At 44.0% G+C, this 19,695-nt stretch overlaps 2 protein-coding genes across 14 annotated transcripts in view; both read right to left on the bottom strand.

Moving 5' to 3' along the window:
* LOC123755794 (Inositol phosphate kinase 2) overlaps window positions 1-9,938 on the bottom strand; it is a 61,591-nt gene extending 51,653 nt beyond the window's left edge. For 2 of the 13 annotated variants that reach the window (XM_045738606.2, XM_069300288.1), the window contains exons 1-2: window positions 3,801-4,431; window positions 421-519 (exon numbers count right to left, since the gene is read on the bottom strand). The gene's annotated coding sequence lies outside the window, so the exon portion shown is untranslated. Of the gene's footprint in view, window positions 1-349; window positions 520-3,800; window positions 4,432-8,085; window positions 8,229-9,781 lie in introns of those variants that run through there. The other 11 variants (XM_045738599.2, XM_069300287.1, XM_069300282.1 and 8 more) reach the window with 10 other exon arrangements.
* Window positions 9,939-11,591: 1,653 nt separating this feature from the next.
* LOC138349959 (glutamine-rich protein 2-like) lies at window positions 11,592-16,963 on the bottom strand. The gene is made up of 4 exons (XM_069299963.1): window positions 16,752-16,963; window positions 15,473-15,593; window positions 14,650-15,284; window positions 11,592-12,546 (listed from the first exon to the last, which is right to left on the bottom strand). The coding sequence occupies exons 1-4, from the start codon at window positions 16,961-16,963 to the stop codon at window positions 11,592-11,594; spliced, it is 1,923 nt and encodes a 640-aa protein (XP_069156064.1).
* Window positions 16,964-19,695: the final 2,732 nt, after the last annotated feature.

Here is a 19,695-nt window from a genome sequence, read left to right as displayed (position 1 = left end):
TTTAAATTACTAATCAAGCTGTCAATGTAATCAATCAGAGCTTTAATATAACAATATGCTTTAATATACCTACTTATCTCTCTCATCTCATTTTTCTCTTGTAATGTATCTTTATCATTTATCAATTCTGATTGAAATTACCTACTTAAAATTATCTGCTTGATTAAGGACCTGCCCGAAACGCTGTGCGTACTAGTGGCTTTACAAGAATGTAAATACTGTACTATCCAATGTATTCTCACAAACCCAATGTACCTTCTTGTATATATATAAATAAATAAATAAATAAATAAATAAATAAATAAATGCTTATACAGTGGCACCTCGACATACGATTGCCCCTACTTACGATAATTTCAAGTTACGATGTAAATTTAATCGAAAAATGCGACTCGACATCTGATGGTGTCGTCTACTTACGAAATTGGTACACGTTCAGGTCGACCGAGCGCGTGGTTCCCAGTCACGCGGCCGATCTGCCTCAGTTTACTACAGCTGCCCGCTTAGTGACGATCGCGCCTATAAGAAATTCCGCTTTTGTGGTGATTTTTTGCATTTTGAACATTAAAGTAATTATTATATATCACGCCATGAGTCCAAGGAAAGTCAGTGGTAAGACTCAACATTTGAAAACCCATGTAAGGATGACCATAGAGCAGAAACAAGAGTACAGAATGTCTCTTCCTCAACAATTAAGAAAATATGTGCAGCATGGGAAGAATTGCAAACCATTGCTGAAATGACTCATCCAAATCAAGCTGCAGTAGGTCGTTGCCTTCACCTATTCAATGACACTGATGTATCTTTACAGACAAATGTTAAAACGAAGGGAAAAACAAATGTCTCTTGACAAATTTGTAGTGAGACAAACAAGCACTGAACCACAACCAGGTCCTAGTGGTGTTCAGGCAAAATGTAGGAGAGAGAGTACCCCAGAGAAAGCCTGATGTGATAATGGAAGGGGACTCCCCTTCCAAACAGTAACAACTCACCTCCTCCCCCCCTCATCACCATCTTCCATACGCCATCAAGAGCCCTCCATAAAGGTAAGAGAAACTTAGATACTGTATTGTAGTTAGAAAAAACATTGTATTTAGTATAAAATGTATTTGTATGTTAATATTTTGGAGGGTGAGGAATGGATTAATTCAATTCCCTTTATTTCTTATGGGAAAAATCGCTTCGACTTACGATATTTTGACTTACGATCCGTCTCTGGGAACGGATTAGCATCGTAAGTCGAGGCCCCATTGTATTCACTTGGGGTGAGGTGATACAGGACATGATTGAGGTGAACAAGTGGATCAATGGCACAATGGGTATAATAGGCCATTCTGTGTTCTATCTTCTTGTTTCTATGTTGGTTCGGGGTCTTGAAGTTGGTAGAATGTAGTTGTGTGTTAATTGGCTGTTGATTGCTGGTTTTGACTTTTTGATGTGTGGGGCCTTGCTGATGTCGAGTCTCCTGTTGTCGTTATTACTACTGTTGTTTTTGTTAAATTTTTGGAGACAGAAATTGCATGAATGTGATTTTTACTGAATATCAAGTGCCAAAACCATTAGGAGAGTAATCATTAGCAATACAGTATTTTACATGTACTGTATTGTAAGCAAAAATAACATACAGTACATTAATATCTATAGAAGATTATGTGCATGTCTGTTTGAAGTTGGAGGTGAATTTATAGGGAGTGTCATAGGGGGTTTGGGGTCGCCCTTCATGCCCACTTCACCAAGTCAGTGACTATGAAATGTGCCACCCAAGTCCACATTGTTTAGCATTTGTCTACAGTCTCCATGGTTTCAGTTTTACAGTCTCCGTGGTGTGTGGTAAGACACTCGCCTGGCGTTCCGCAAGCGCTTTGTCATGGGTTCGTATCCTGGCCGGGGAGGATTTACTGGGTGCAAATCCTTAACTGTAGCCTCTGTTTAATGCAATAGTAAAATGTGTACTTGGTTGTAACGATTCTTCGCGGTGGGGATCGTATTCCAGGGATCTGCCCGAACTGCTACGTGTACTAGTGACTGTACAAGAATGTAACAACTCTTGTATATATATAAAAAAAAAAAATAAATATTAGTGAATACTGTACCATATTCAGATATTAACTTGCAAACCATATGTTCAGATGACAGACTTGCATTTAGAACCCAACCTTTAGGTTACAGTGATTGATATTGCGAAGAAAAAATGGTTAGTGATAGGGGGAAATAGAAGTTATATGCTGGAGGATACCCAGGCACCAGGTTGACCCGGGCATTGTCGGGCATCTCGGGCACCCCACCAGGGCTACCCCTTATTCAAAAGCAACACCAAAAAATACCTAATTTCATCCTCATAGTTTTCTACCTTAGTGCCTCACACTCGCACTGTATTGTGTGCTACCGCAAAATATGTGCCTAAGCCATATAACTTCACTGTTGTAATCACTGCCATCATCTTATATCATAGTTGTTATGTTAAACACAAATTTTACTACAATGTACCTAGAAATAATCCTCAAATTATGCTACAATGAATCTGTTGATAATCCTCAAATTTTACTAAAAATGTACCAACTAATTTTCTTCAAATTTTCTTACAATGTACCTGTTAACTTTTTAAAATTTTGCTACAAATTACCTACTTAAAATGACCCATTAGATTAAGGCCCTGCCAGAAACACTATGCGTGTTAGTGACTTTACAAGAATGTAAAAACATGAAATGGCCACTGCTTCGCAAGCGGGGATGTTTCTGATGGGGGAGAAAGAAACAATTGCGCAGCGCGTCCCGCGGCGTTGTGCGGGCAGTCTGGGGCCATATAAATACTGGGGTAAAGAGGGGCTCTGCCCTCACTTCGCCTGCCATCGCCGCTGCCCTCATCCAGCAGTGAATGGGTATCTGGTTGTTAAATGATTTGACAGGTCATATTCCGGGGAAAAATTAGGATCAAGGTCCTGTCCAAAACGCTATGCGTGCTGGTGGCTTTACAAAAATGTTACAACTCTTGTATATATGAATAAAATTAACATTAAATTGAACTTCTACACAGTTTTACCATACACAAAAGCAATTCTTTGCAAACATTTACTCCTTTAACCCCTGTACTGTGCTCACCAGGATCTCTCGTTTGACAGGTGAGGCACTCCCAAAGAAAACTGGTTTGTAGATACTGTACTGTATTATAGCAGCCAACACTCGGGAACCTGTACACCAGTTGCAGATGAAGTCACAATAACGTGGCGGAAAAATGTTGACCAAACCACACACTAGAAAATAAAGACGACGACGTTTCGGTCCATCTTGGACTATCAAGTCGACTGTGACAGTCAAGAGGCAGTTTATTGACAGTTAAGAGGCAGTGTATTGACAGTTAAGAGGCAGTGTATTGACAGTTAAGAGGCAGTGTATTGACAGTTAAGAGGCAGTGTATTGACAGTTAAGAGGCAGTGTATTGACAGTTAAGAGGCAGTGTATTGACAGTTAAGAGGCAGTGTATTGACAGTTAAGAGGCAGTGTATTGACAGTTAAGAGGCAAGACCAAAAGAGCCGAAGCTGGACTCACACAAGCACAATTAGACAAATACAACACCTACACTACAACACCCAGCATGATGACCTGTCTTCACAAGAGCATCTCCCCCATAGTATATATAGCCGGGGACCTGACCCACACGGTCTTGACCCCTGGTGGGGCTATACCTTATACGAGTCCTGTACGCTATAGTATACTACACTCTCTACCATTAGCTTTTCCAATACTACAATCATTACATTCATTTTATTACAAGTAGCATACCAAACATAGTCTACAGTACCATATCAGTGTGTTGGCAGTGCCAGCTGCTGGAACACGAGTGACCACAGTGCCACCTGTGCTGGAGCTCCGTGTGGCAGACGTGACAACAGTGCCACCTGTGTCGTGTGTCAGGAGTGACGCCAGTGCCGTGTGCGAGGAGTGACGCTAGTGCCGTGTACGAGGAGTGCCGGCAGTGCTGTGTGGCAGGAGTGACGCCAGTGCCAGGTGTGCCGCCAGTGCCAGGTGTGCCAGGTGCCCGGGGACATCAGCTGATCCGCTCCCTCCCTGCGGATGCCACCTCCGCTCCACTGAGATTGTCCCTCCGTGACAGGAAGGTGTATGAGGGAGTGACGGTGAGAGAGAGAGAGGGAGGGAGGGAGCGAGAGAGAGTGAGGGTCACCAACACTACTCCACTGCCACGCTAACACTATAGATAACACTAGAGATAACACTACTATCACACCGGCTATATTCCTTATCTGGCAACTTTTCCTCTCAGCTGACTGGCGGCAGGTTTAAACTTCAATAATAATTTATTTTCTTGGGACAGGAAGCCTGTATTCACCTAGTTGTAGTCATCTAGTTGTGCTTGCGGGGGTTGAGCTCTGCTCTTTCGGCCCGGCTCTCAGCTGTCAGTCAATCAACTGTTACTAATCAATCAAATCAATCAACTGTTACTAATCAATCAAATCAATCAACTGTTACTAATCAATCAAATCAATCAACTGTTACTAATCAATCAAATCAATCAACTGTTACTAATCAATCAAATCAGTCACTGTTATTGTCTTTCTTCTTGTTTTTTTACTCTATTTTATATTTACTCCATACTCCCTTGTTCCAATGTACAGTGACTTTGCCTCTGTCCTCTAGTATAAACTTTATCATTCAGTGTACCTGACTGTATCTCTAAGTAATCTACCTCACTTTTACACACAAAAATCACAATAACGTGATGCATCAAATGAACAAATCCACAAGGGCCGTGACGAGGATTCGAACCTGCGTCCAGGAGCATCCCAGATGCTGCCTTAATCGACTGAGCTACGACATGGTAAAAAGAGTTGAAACCGAAGTTCTACTGAACTTACTGGATCCTGCAGCCTCTCCGAGACACAAACCAGGGTTTTACACAACTCTCCCCTGCACCCGAGCTATGTCAATAGGCCGTTCTCCCTCTTCGCCCTTACATCATTACACATAGAACTTCGGTTTCAACTCTTTTTACCATGTCGTAGCTCAGTCGATTAAGGCAGCGTCTGGGATGCTCCCAGACGCAGGTTCAAATCTTCGTCACGGCCCTTGTGGATTTATTTTTATTTATTTATTTATGCATATACAAGAATGTACATAAGGAATGTGAGGATACAAATATGGTAATTACAGTCTTGTAAAGCCACTAGCACGCGCAGCGTTTCGGGCAGCGTTTCGTTTCGGAATTTGTTCTACCTTATTTTTGTTTTAGTGTAACTTTAGTAATTAACTAGAGTGTAATTATATTATTAAAGTAAGCTATTGTTTTATAGAATTATCAATTGTTATTTGCTATTACTCTCTCATTTATGTCATCTTCATTTTATATTATTTGTTTCTATTATATATATATATATATATATATATATATATATATATATATATATATATATATATATACACACATGCATATTTTCTCTTTTTTTTATCTGTTTACGATAATTATTTTATATTTTTAGCAGATTTAGTATTTTGTTGCTCTGTACTTGCTTTCCTATTGTACCTTGACTCCATTGCATCCACATTTCAATTTCAATTTCCACATGCAAGCTGATATTGATCCTGAACAAAATCTACTAGCTCAAATATACAATAACCAACACACTGATCATCACCACTGCAGGTATCACACAGCTCACCAGGCTAAAAACAAACTCTATAACAACACTTGCTTATCAGTTTTCAACCAAAATGTCAGATCACTTGGTAAACATTTTGATGATATAAATGCACTAAGGGCCCAAGCTTCGTCTTGAGGCAAAGGTCAACGCCTTAAGCCATATTGGTGCTCTCTCTACAGAACATTTTCTCTCTCAAATCATATACACTGATGGTTCCCTACACCGCCCCACGGGTGCAGCTGGAAGTGCAGTTGTTCTGACAATGGGCGATGGCTTGTACTTTGAGTGGGGAGTCCGTCTAAACAACTGGACCTCTACCCTTCATACCGAACTATTTGCCTTGCTTCTTGCACTGGAATGTGTACAAGTCTCCAAACTTGATACATTAATTGTAAGTGACTCTTAATCATCCTTAAATGCTCTCAACTCTTTAAGACATAACTGTAACATGCTCGTGTCCACAGCTAGACACAAATACAACAAAATTATTAAGGATGGTAACAGAGTCCAGTTCATGTGGTCTCCATCTCATGTTGGCCTCCGAATGCATGATAGAGCTGATAAGTTAGCCAAAGAATCTGTCTTTAAAGGAGCCGTTGAGTGTAACCTTGGATTGTCAATGAGCAATCTGAGAGCAGCAGTACACCGAGAACTTCAACAAGATCTTGCAGATCTGAGGCAAAGTGAAGTCGACACCAGTAATTCCATCTATCATCATACTATCATGCAAGAGGAGCCACACATCTATGGATCATCCAATAAAATCAGCAGACTTCTAGATGTTACTACTGCTCGGCTTAGACTCGGTTACAAGTATCTCTGGGAATTCTCATTATCTGCTGATGTAGACCTCACCAAATGTAAACTGTGTCGACAAAATTATTCGCACACCCTCCGTCACTATGTGATGGAGTGCGAAAAGATACGTAAATTTAGAGACAATTCTATAACCAATGTTCCAACGATGTGTAAATATTTCATTCAAAATTATCTGCTACCAGAAATTTTAGCCAAATATCCCCAGTTTGCTAACTGTAGGTAGTAACTGAGTGATTGTAACCTATCCACCGCTGCCCACTGGATGGGGGGCGGTGTGCAGGACAAACATATAAATTGTGACACTAGCTCTCCACATATGTCAGTTGCTTAATTTAGAAACTGTACTTGAGGTCGATCTCGAACCCATTGTTGATGTGACGACTTATACTGAATTTTGTAACTAGCTCATCAAGATTGTAACTTGCTTAGCTAAATGAATTATGGGGTTCAGTCCCTGAGCCCATTATGTGCCTCTGTAACCCTTTCCACTACCACCCACAAGATGGGTATGGGGTGCATAATAAATGAACTAAACTAAAAAACTAACTCATCATGTATGTATATACTTTTACCTGAATAAAAATTTGAATTGATTTGATAAATTAATATTATTATACATACAAATTTTATGTATTGTTATGCGTATGTTTGATGCTTTGGTTCTTTTGGCAATTATTTGTATTATAAGTATGTGGGTGAAGCATTTATGTGGTTCGAACACAGGACGTGAGCGAAGCACTTGTTCCGGAAGTGTTCGGAGGTCATCAGGTGTAAGTCGTGTATAAACCACTTTTCATTCATAAACATTGGGTTTGGCGGCTGTATTAACGAGCTTAGATCTTTGTTGAGCCGGTCCTCGACTCAAGTCCATTACATAAATTACCGAAGACGAAAATATGACGAGCTGAGGAACTTCCTCAGGGGAATACCATGGGAAACAGAACTTAGAGACAGACTGTGCAGGACATGGTGGATTTTGTCACCCAGAAGTGCCAGGAAGCTGCAGACAGGTTTATCCAGGTCCAAAAGGAGTGAAACGAAAAAAACAGAAAAACCCATGGGTCAACTAGGAATGTAAGGTAGCGAAGCAACTGAGTAAAAGAACATGGAGAAACTACAGAAATAACAGAACACCGGAGAGCAGGGAGAGATACCAGAGGGCCAGAAATGAGTACCTCAGAGTGAGGAGAGAAACAGAGAGACAGTTTGAAAATAACATAGTGAGTAAAGCCAAGACCTAACCAAAGCTGCTCCACAGCCACATCAGGAGGAAAACAGCAGTGAAGGAACAAGTGATGAAGCTGAGAAAAGGGGAGAACAGATACACAGAGAATGACAAGGAGGTGTGTGAAGAACTCAACAAGAGATTCCAGGAGGTCTTCACAATAGAACAAGGAGAAGCCCCTGCACTAAATGAGGAGGCAAACCAAGCAGCCTTGGAGGAATTTGACCTCACCAGGGATGAGGTCAAAAGGTGTCTGCTGGAGCTGGATGTGACAAAGGCTGTTGGGCCTGCCAGAATCTCACCATGGATACTAAAGGAAGGTGCACAAGCACTAAGTGTGCCACTCTCTATGGTGTATAATAGGTCACTGGAAACAGGAGACATACCAGAAAGTTGGAAGACAGCTAACGTAGTCCCAATATACAAGAAGGGCGACAGGCAAGATGCACTGAACTACAGGCCAGTTTCCTTAACTTGTATACCATGCAAGGTGATGGAGAAGATCGTGAGGGAAAGGCTCGTTGAGCATCTGGAAGGAAATAACTTTGTAACGCCCCACCAACATGGGTTCAGGGATGGTAAATCGTACTTCACAGGTTTAATAGAATTCTATGATCAGGCAACAAAAATTAGGCAGGAAAGAGAAGGGTGGGCCGACTGCATTTTCCCGGACTGCCAGAAAGCCTTTGACACAGTACTCCCATAAAACGGCTGTTAAAAAAGTTGGAGCAACAGGCAGGAGTAAAAGGGAAGGTGCTCCAGTGGATAAGGGAGTACTTAAGCAACAGGAAACAACGAGCACTGTGAGGGGGGGGAGACATCAGAGTGGCGAGAGGTCACCAGCGGAGTCCCACAGGGCTCAGTACTTGGACCCATCCTGTTTCTAGTATATGTAAACGATCTTCCGGAGGGTATAGACTCGTTCCTCTCAATGTTTGCTGATGACGCAAAAATTATGAGAAGAATCAAGAAGGATGAAGATAGACAGAGACTACAGGACAAACTGGAGGAATAGTCTAGAAAATGGCTGCTAAAGTTCAATTCAAGAAAGTGAAAGGTAATGAAATTAGGCGAAGGGAGCAGGAGGCTGAACACAAGGTATCATCTGGGAGGGGAAATCCTGCAAGAGTCAAATAGAGAGAAAGATCTGGGGGTTGATATCACACCGAACCTGTCCCCAGAGGCCCACATCAAAAGAATAATATCAGTGGCATATGCTAGTCTGGCCAACATAAGAACTGCCTTTAGAAACTTGTGTAAGGAATCGTTCAGGACCCTGTATACCACTTATGTAAGACCAATCCTGGAGTATGCAGCTCCAGCCTGGAGTCCATACCTAGGTAAACACAAGACAAAGTTAGAGAAGATTCAGCGGTATGCCACTAGGGTCGTCCCGGAACTGAGAGGAATGAGCTACGAGGAAAGGCTAAAGGAGCTGAACCTCACATCCCTGGAAAACAGAAGAGTAAGGGGAGACATGATAACCGCCTACAAAATTCTCAGGGGAATTGACAGGGTGGACAAAGACAAACTCTTCAGCACGGGTGGGACACGAACAAGGGGACACAGGTGGAAACTTAGTACCCAGATGAGGCACAGGGACGTTAGAAAGATTTTTTTCAGTGTCAGAGTAGTTAGTAAATGGAATGCATTAGGAAGTGATGTGGTGGAGGCTGACTCCATACACAGTTTCAAGTGTAGATATGATAGAGCCCAATAGGCCTTCCGCAGTTACGTCCATACTTATGTTTTCATACCCATTATTTCGTGTTCTGTCTTGTGTTTGTCACCTCACCCAAAGCGAGTATAAGTTCAATGAATTTTTATGTGTTAACTAAGTCTTTGAAAATGTAATAAAAATTACGATATTTATATATATATATATATATATATATATATATATATATATATATATATATATATATATATATATATATATGTGTGTGTGTGTGTGTGTGTGTGTGTGTGTGTGTGTGTGTGTGTGTGTGTGTGTGTGTGTGTGTGTGTGTGTGTGTGTGTGTGTGTGTGTATATATGTATATATAGGCTACAGCACGTTGGCTTGAACAGCGACACAACTTACAAAGTGTGGGGAAGAGGTCTGGTCACCGGGCGCACTCCTGCCCTGCCTCGCTAACACTGCACATAACACCACCAACACACGTGGTATATGTGAGGCCTGGCAACCCTCCCCACACGCTGACGGATGTGTCAACTTGCTGTTCGTTGTATTAGACTCAGCTACTCCGAACGACACGTCCATGTAGTACGGGCTATAGTGAGCCCGTAATGTGTCAACTTACCTAGCGCTACCCTTTCATATATACTACACCTCTCTACTATATTTATCTATTTACATACCAGAAGCTACATATTGGGTTATGAGAGTACATATTATTGGTGATTAAGCGTTACATTCTTGCAGAGCAACTAACACGCATAGCGTTTCTGGCAGGTCCTTAATCCAACTAATATTAATAGATACGTTGTAGCAGAGTGTGAGCGGGCAGCACTAGATACAGTGTGAGTTAGAAGCACAAGCTGGGAATAAACTATGAGGATATAATTAGGTACTGTTTGGTTTTACTTCTGAATAAACCGTCGGTTGGCTCTATTCAACCACTTGGGCTGGACGGTAGAGCGACGGTCTCGCTTCATGCAGGTCAGCGTTCAATCCCCGACCATTCAAGTGGTTGGGCACCATTCCTTCCCTCCTTCCCATCCCAAATCCTTATCCTGACCCTTTCCCAGTGCTATATAGTCGTAATGGCTTGGCGCTTTCCCCCTGATAGTTCCGTTCCCTTCTATGATTATATATATATATATATATATATATATATATATATATATATATATATATATATATAATAAATTATTATATATAATATAATATATTATATATAATATATTTTCTATAAAAAAATTCTTATGAAATGATAAAGCTACCCATTTCATTATGTATGAGGTCAATTTTTTTTATTGGAGTTAAAATTAACGTAGATATATGACCGAACCTAACCAACCCTACCTAACCTAACCTAACCTATCTCTATAGGTTAGGTTAGGTTAGGTAGCCGAAAAAGTTAGGTTAGGTAGTCGAAAAAACATTAATTCATGAAAACTTGGCTTATTAGGCAAATCGGGCCTTGCATAGTAGGCTGAGAAGTGCGTTCTGGCTACTAGGTACGACATATATATATATATATATATATATATATATATATATATATATATATATATATATATATATATATATATATATATATATATCATTTAATGACTACTACTTGATCAATGTACCATCATTTACTGATGGTACATTGAAATTGTACCCGCCCAGGTCTACCAACACACCACAATTACATTGTTAAGTAATACACAAAGATATGTCTGTGAATTAACACCTGACTATAAAGACCGGCTTTGTGCATTAGTGGATGTATAAATTATACAATTTCTGTACCGACTAATTATGTCCACTGTAACATGTTCTTATATATCTATATTTTATTATTATTACTATTATTATTATTATTATTATTATTATTGTTATTATTTTTTTTGAGATATATACAAGAGTTGTTACATTCTTGTACAGCCACTAGTACGCTTAGCGTTTCGGGCAAGTCCTTAATCCTATGTTCCCTGGAATACGATCCCCCTGTCGATTATTATTGTCTTCTAGTGACTGTACCAAACTGGTAGGCAAAGTGCTTTGCTACGGAAGGAAAATAGTTTGATGGGGGCGTCCAGCAGTGAGGAAATGTGTGATGTAAGCGACGAGTACACTAGGCTGGTGAGATTGTTTTCCCAGTGTGAGGCCCGGAGTCAGAGAGGAGGAGGCTGAGTCCGCCGCTGACTCTCTCATTACTACTTCACCTCACACTCTCCTCTCACCTTGTGCCTCTCTTCACCCAACAGTAAATAGGTATCTGGGTTGTGAGGCCGCAGTAGTCACAACTCTCCCGTATGAGGCCGCAGTAGTCACAACCCTCCCGTATGAGGCCGCAGTAGTCACAACCCTCCCGTATGAGGCCGCAGTAGTCACAACCCTCCCGTATGAGGCTGCAGTAGTCACAACTCTCCCGTATGAGGCCGCAGTAGTCACAACCCTCCCGTATGAGGCCGCAGTAGTCACAACCCTCCCGTATGAGGCCGCAGTAGTCACAACCCTCCCGTATGAGGCCGCAGTAGTCACAACTCTCCCGTATGAAGCCGCAGTATTCACAACTCTCCCGTATGAGGCCGCAGTAGTCACAACCCTCCCGTATGAGGCCGCAGTAGTCACAACCCTCCCGTATGAGGCTGCAGTAGTCACAACTCTCCCGTATGAGGACGCAGTAGTCACAACCCTCCCGTATGAGGCCGCAGTAGTCACAACCCTCCCGTATGAGGCCGCAGTAGTCACAACTCTCCCGTATGAGGCCGCAGTAGTCACAACCCTCCCGCATGAGGCCGCAGTAGTCACAACCCTCCCGTATGAGGCCGCAGTAGTCACAACCCTCCCGTATGAGGCCGCAGTAGTCACAACCCTCCCGTATGAGGCCGCAGTAGTCACAACCCTCCCGTATGAGGCCGCAGTAGTCACAACCCTCCCGTATGAGGCCGCAGTAGTCACAACCCTCCCGTATGAGGCCGCAGTAGTCACAACCCTCCCGTATGAGGCCGCAGTAGTCACAACCCTCCCGTATGAGGCCGCAGTAGTCACAACCCTCCCGTATGAGGCCGCAGTAGTCACAACCCTCCCGTATGAGGCCGCAGTAGTCACAACTCTCCCGTATGAAGCCGCAGTAGTCACAACTCTCCCGTATAACCAAGTTATATTGGATGATAATAGGGCAGCTAACACTGAGAATGAATACTTCGCATCAGTGTTCACACTAGAACGATTGAACATCATAACCCACTCAAATGTTTGAAGGAAGTGACGAGAGTGAATTAATGGATATATCCATTACGTGCGACACAATCAGGAAGACCATTAACAAACTAAAAGACTCAAAAGCCCCAGGTGTGGATGGAATTCAAAGTCGTGAAGGAACTGGTTAATGCACTTTGCATACCACTGAAACTCCATTTCAGAAAATCCCTTGACCATGGGATAGTGCTCCCTGGATTGGAAATTTGCAAACATTACGCCTATTTTCAAAAAAGGCAGAAAGAGCTCGGCAGAAAACTACCATCCGATCAGCTTGACATCACACATCTTCAGATTCATGGAGAGAAACCTCAGGGAAGGAATCATCCAACATCTCACAGAGAACAATCTTGTAAAATCAACGCAACATGGGTGTGTTAAAAATAGATCCTACCTCACTGACCTGCTCATATTTCTGGAAACAGTAACCGGCAAATTCAGACAAAGGATTTCCGGTAGATGTAGCTTACATGGACTTTGTTAAAGCTTTTGACAAGGTACCACATGAGTGACTGGCAAGGAAATTACAAGCACATGGAATAAATGGGAGAATACTGGAATGGATAAAACAATGGTTAAAACGTAGAAAACAAAGAGTCGTGCTAAATGGGAATGAATCTGACTGGAGAAATGTGCTAAGTCGGGTGCCACAGGGGTCCAATTTGGGGCCAACGCTTTTTGTCATAAACATCAATGACATAGATGAGAATATTACAAACCACATCATTAAATTTGCAGATGACACTAAGATCTATGGTAAAGTGGGAAGTGAAATTAATACTGAGACCTTACAATATCTTCATGAACTCCATAAATGGTCAGATGACTGGCAAATGCTTTTTAATGTCGATAACTGCAAGACCTTGCATGTGGGCACAAGAATCTACGTCACAACTGTCAAACTGACAGCATTACCTTACAATAGATAGATGAAGAAAAGGACCTTGGAGCCAGAATACATCATTCACTAAAAGTTGCACAACAAATGGGAGCGGCAGTAAAAAAAGCGAACCAAACCCTGAGAATAATCAGTCGTACCTTTACCTTCAAGGAAAAGAAAGTAGTTGTTCAATTGTATGAGTCTGGTGTGCCCCCACCTGAATTATTGCATCCAGGCATGGAGACCTCATCTTCAGAAAGACATCCCCCCTCCTTGTCCGGCCTGTTGCTGCCGTGAGGCGACTTAGAGGGCAGCTGCCAGAGTGTGATGCTTCATGGGGCAGTCCTCTGTCCTTTTGTGGCCTTATGCTCCTGCTGCTGTCCTCTCGAATTCTGCCGGGCAACTTTTCCTTTTGCTTATGTTTCGTTTATGATATATATATATATATATATATATATATATATATATATATATATATATATATATATATATATATCATTTAATGACTACTACTTGATCAATGTACCATCATTTACTCATGGTACATTGAAATTGTACCCGCCCAGGTCTACCAACACACCACAATTACATTGTTAAGTAATACACAAAGATATGTCTGTGAATTAACACCTGACTATAAAGACCGGCTTTGTGCATTAGTGGCTGTATAAATTATACAATTTCTGTACCGACTAATTATGTCCACTGTAACATGTTCTTATATATCTATATTTTATTATTATTATTATTATTATTATTATTATTATTATTATTATTATTATTATTATTATTATTATTATTATTGTTATTATTTTTTTTGAGATATATACAAGAGTTGTTACATTCTTGTACAGCCACTAGTACGCGTAGCGTTTCGGGCAAGTCCTTAATCCTATGTTCCCTGGAATACGATCCCCCTGTCGATTATTATTGTCTTCTAGTGACTGTACCAAACTGGTAGGCAGAGTGCTTTGCTACGGAAGGAAAATAGTTTGATGGGGGCGTCCAGCAGTGAGGAAATGTGTGATGTAAGCGACGAGTACACTAGGCTGGTGAGATTGTTTTCCCAGTGTGAGGCCCGGAGTCAGAGAGGAGGAGGCTGAGTCCGCCGCTGACTCTCTCATTACTACTTCACCTCACACTCTCCTCTCACCTTGTGCCTCTCTTCACCCAACAGTAAATAGGTATCTGGGTTGTGAGGCCGCAGTAGTCACAACTCTCCCGTATGAGGCCGCAGTAGTCACAACCCTCCCGTATGAGGCCGCAGTAGTCACAACCCTCCCGTATGAGGCCGCAGTAGTCACAACTCTCCAGTATGAGGCCGCAGTAGTCACAACCCTCCCGTATGAGGCCGCAGTAGTCACAACTCTCCAGTATGAGGCCGCAGTAGTCACAACTCTCCAGTATGAGGCCGCAGTAGTCACAACCCTCCCGTATGAGGCCGCAGTAGTCACAACCCTCCAGTATGAGGCCGCAGTAGTCAGAACCCTCCCGTATGAGGCCGCAGTAGTCACAACCCTCCCGTATGAGGCCGCAGTAGTCACAACTCTCCAGTATGAGGCCGCAGTAGTCACAACCCTCCCGTATGAGGCCGCAGTAGTCACAACTCTCCCGTATAAGGCCGCAGTAGTCACAACTCTCCAGTATGAGGCCGCAGTAGTCACAACTCTCCAGTATGAGGCCGCAGTAGTCACAACCCTCCCGTATGAGGCCGCAGTAGTCACAACCCTCCCGTATGAGGCCGCAGTAGTCACAACCCTCCCGTATGAAGCCGCAGTAGTCACAACTCTCCCGTATAACCAAGTTATATTAGATGATAATAGGGCAGCTAACACTGAGAATGAATACTTCGCATCAGTGTTCACACTAGAATGGTTGAACATCATCACCCACTCAAATGTTTGAAGGAAGTGACGAGAGTGAATTAATGGATATATCCATTACGTGCGACACAATCAGGAAGACCATTAACAAACTAAAAGACTCAAAAGCCCCAGGTGTGGATGGAATTCAAAGTCGTGAAGGAACTGGTTAATGCACTTTGCATACCACTGAAACTCCTTTTCAGAAAATCCCTTGACCATGGGATAGTGCTCCCTGGATTGGAAATTTGCAAACATTACGCCTATTTTCAAAAAAGGCAGAAAGAGCTCGGCAGAAAACTACCATCCGATCAGCTTGACATCACACATCTTCAGATTCATGGAGAGAAACCTCAGGGAAGGAATCATCCAACATCTCACAGAGAACAATCTTGTAAAATCAACGCAACATGGGTGTGTTAAAAATAGATCCTACCTCACTGACCTGCTCATATTTCTGGAAACAGTAACCGGCAAATTCAGACAAAGGATTTCCGGTAGATGTAGCTTACATGGACTTTGTTAAAGCTTTTGACAAGGTACCACATGACAGACTGGCAAGGAAATTACAAGCACATGGAATAAATGGGAGAATACTGGAATGGATAAAACAATGGTTAAAACGTAGAAAACAAAGAGTCGTGCTAAATGGGAATGAATCTGACTGGAGAAATGTGCTAAGTCGGGTGCCACAGGGGTCCAATTTGGGGCCAACGCTTTTTGTCATAAACATCAATGACATAGATGAGAATATTACAAACCACATCATTAAATTTGCAGATGACACTAAGATCTATGGTAAAGTGGGAAGTGAAATTAATACTGAGACCTTACAATATCTTCATGAACTCCATAAATGGTCAGATGACTGGCAAATGCTTTTTAATGTCGATAACTGCAAGACCTTGCATGTGGGCACAAGAATCTACGTCACAACTGTCAAACTGACAGCATTACCTTACAATAGATAGATGAAGAAAAGGACCTTGGAGCCAGAATACATCATTCACTAAAAGTTGCACAACAAATGGGAGCGGCAGTAAAAAAAGCGAACCAAACCCTGAGAATAATCAGTCGTACCTTTACCTTCAAGGAAAAGAAAGTAGTTGTTCAATTGTATGAGTCTGGTGCGCCCCCACCTGAATTATTGCATCCAGGCATGGAGACCTCATCTTCAGAAAGACATCCCCCCTCCTTGTCCGGCCTGTTGCTGCCGTGAGGCGACTTAGAGGGCAGCTGCCAGAGTGTGATGCTTCATGGGGCAGTCCTCTGTCCTTTTGTGGCCTTATGCTCCTGCTGCTGTCCTCTCGAATTCTGCCGGGCAACTTTTCCTTTTCCTTATGTTTCGTTTTTTCCCCCATCTTCTTCTTTCTAATTGTCATTTCCCGCCGACCTTTTGCCTGTTTTGATTATTCTTTCGGCCTTCTTTTGTTTTGACGCCTGGGTGTTTGAGGAGGCATAATCCTGCACCCGTAGAACTGTGGTACCCGACGTTGTGGGCGAGGGGGCGCTTTTATTGTCAATCCTCCTTTCGTCACTGAACCTGATCTCGATGGACTGATGGTTCTTAAGGTGGCATTTGTGGGGCGTATACTCACGACGCATCCCTAGGGGGCGCCAGCAAGATCGGCGATATGTCTCTTGTTGGGTGTCCTATCCTCTAATTGTGGTTCCGTGGTGGGTGTAGGGGGGGCACATTCGTGAATGAAAGTTTTCCTCTCGTTTTTATGTCACATTCTGTTCCTCTTGTACCTTCTCGGGCTCGTGGGGTGGGCGACCAAGCTCCTGAGTCGGACTATGTTGGAAGACTGGGCTCTGTAGCCTCCGCTGCATTGGGCCTCGACCTTGCTCCTCCTTTGACCCTCCTGACTACTCTCCTTGCTCCCGTCCCACCTCTGTGGTTGGGTCGAGTCACAAGCCCACAGTGGTGACCACCTCGTCCCCTGGCACAGCTCAGTCTCTCATTGTGACTACTGCGCCTTTTAACCCCTGTCTCTCTGGGGGTTCTCAACGCCGTCCATGCCACGGCCGCACTTGCTCGATTCCTTCCAGTACTAATGAAGACCAAGCCTTGTTTGGTCCCACTTCGTGGGCCAAATACTTTGATCTCCTCCCTCTGGGTTCTACACCTGACGATTTCTCTCTCCATAGGCACCTTGTTGATTCAGATGCCTCTGTTATTTTCAACCCCACCTGTCTCAGTACACGTGTCGTTGCTGCTCCTTCTCAGGGTGCAGCTACCTGCTTGGTCACCTTATCCTGCCTTGGCGAGATCCCTGTTTGGGTCTCCAGGAACGCTCGGTTGAATATCAGTGTTAGCACTGTTCTCCTCCCACCCCATGTTGCAACCAGTATTAGGAATCTACAGGACTGCCACGAAGATATTAGGCATATCCTTGAAGCCCATGGCCATTCTCTCCTCCAGGTAGACAAGTTTACTCGTCCTCCTCGTGGTCGTCGCTGTCAGCCCCTTTGGGTTGCGAAGATTACCTTTGATGGTAGGACCCTTCCGCCCTCTGTCATTCTTGGTGGTGCCAGGTGCTCTGTCCAGGAGTACATTCCCTCCTCTCGGCTGTGTAATAAGTGCTGGAGGTTTGGGCATGGTGCCCTCCGATGCTCCAGTACTGTCTCTCTCTGTCCCTTGAGTGGGGACGAAGGTCACTAAGTCAGAGTGCACTTCTCCCCGAGCTCGCTGCCTCAATTGCGGTGAGACCCATCCTACCTTCTCCCGCGCATGTGTACATTACAAACTTGAGGCAATCATCCTAACCTTGAAGCACCAGAAACGTTTGTCTTTTCTTGAGGCGAGGCGCCAAGTTTGCCGTCTCCCCCTTTCGCTGGTGTCTCTTATGGTCGCGTGTTGCGCTCTTCCTCTCCTCGTCCTTCCCACCTTCCTCAGTCTCACAACCGTTTCCAGGCCTTAGACCCAGACGCACCCACCGTCTTCTTCTCTGTTCCTTTAAGTTCTGTCTCGAAAGGTCCCCCCCCCCCCCATGGTTCTCTGTCTGGGATTCCCCTTCTTTCTACCCAGTCTGTCTTGTCTCCTGTGTCTTCTTTGTCGTCTCCCGCCGCTCCTCCTTCCCATCCTTCTCCTCCGTCTCTTGGCTCTCCACGCCGCCTGTCTGTGCGGGGCTGATGTCCATCACTCTCCTAGCGATCATCGTGTTGTTTGCTCTCGTTCTTCTTCCCCTGTTGAGACGCTTGAATCTGTTGCCCAGTACGTTGTTGCTGGGATGCCGGTCGAGCCGAGCGGAGCCGAGCCGAGGGAGCCGGTCGGCCGAGTGGACAGCACGCTGGACTTGTGATCCTGTGGTCCTGGGTTCGATCCCAGGCGCCGGCGAGAAACAATGGGCAGAGTTTCTTTCACCCTATGCCCCTGTTACCTAGCAGTAAAATAGGTACCTGGGTGTTAGTCAGCTGTCACGGGCTGCTTCCTGGGGGTGGAGGCCTGGTCGAGGACCGGGCCGCGGGGACACTAAAAGCCCCGAAATCATCTGAAGATAACCTCAAGAAGAAGATGCCTGTCTCTTTGAGTCAGAAGCGAAAGCCTGGCTCATCTCCTTCCTCTGCCTCGTGGGTAAAAAGGCTTCGCTTTCTTCCTCGCCTCCTTCCCCTGACTCTCTCGCTCCGTCCCTTCCCGTTTCGGTGGTTGCGCCCCCTGTTCCTGCTCTGGAGGTTTCTTTGGCCTCCGCTTCTCACTCGGTTGCCGCCCTTGCTGAGGTGCACTCCCTGATTTCTGCCCCTCCTGCTGCTGTCCTTGATCCTCGGTTGTCCCTCCCGCCTCCTCCTCCTCCTCTGGACCCTGCTCGCCTGCCTCTGGTCGGTCCTTCCGCTCCCTTCGCTCCATCCTTACTCAGTTTATCCATGCCCCTAACCCTAACTTCGCTGACCCTGATCCTGTTCTTCTTTAACGTGCTGTGTTCATTTTTCACCTTTGTTTCTTCATTGTCTTCTGTTGCTGTCCTTTCTCTTCTTGTCGATGTCTATTCTTCAATGGAATATTCGTGGATATTATGCCAATTTCCATGATCTCTGAAATGATTTAATTTCCTTGAAATTTCTGATTTCACAGTTTTCGCCCCTTTGTGTCTGTCTCCAGGAGCCGATGCTTGGTGCTTGTCCTGGTTGCTTCCGTGGCTATTCCTGTCTCCCCCCCCCCCCCCAGCTGTTGCTGGGACCCGTTCCACTTCTGCTCTCTTGATTTGTTCTGATGTTCCCTTCGTCCCCCTACTTTTTCCGTCGCCTCTCCAATGTTCTGCTGCCCGTATCTTTGTATGTAAATGGTACACCGTTTGTTCCATTTACCTCCCCCCAAATGTCCCACTTTCTCTTCCCGA

Source organism: Procambarus clarkii, chromosome 43 (genome assembly GCF_040958095.1).
Source record: "Procambarus clarkii isolate CNS0578487 chromosome 43, FALCON_Pclarkii_2.0, whole genome shotgun sequence".
NCBI classification, from domain to species: Eukaryota; Metazoa; Arthropoda; class Malacostraca; order Decapoda; family Cambaridae; genus Procambarus; species Procambarus clarkii.
This window is presented reverse-complemented; position numbering and strand designations above follow the sequence as displayed.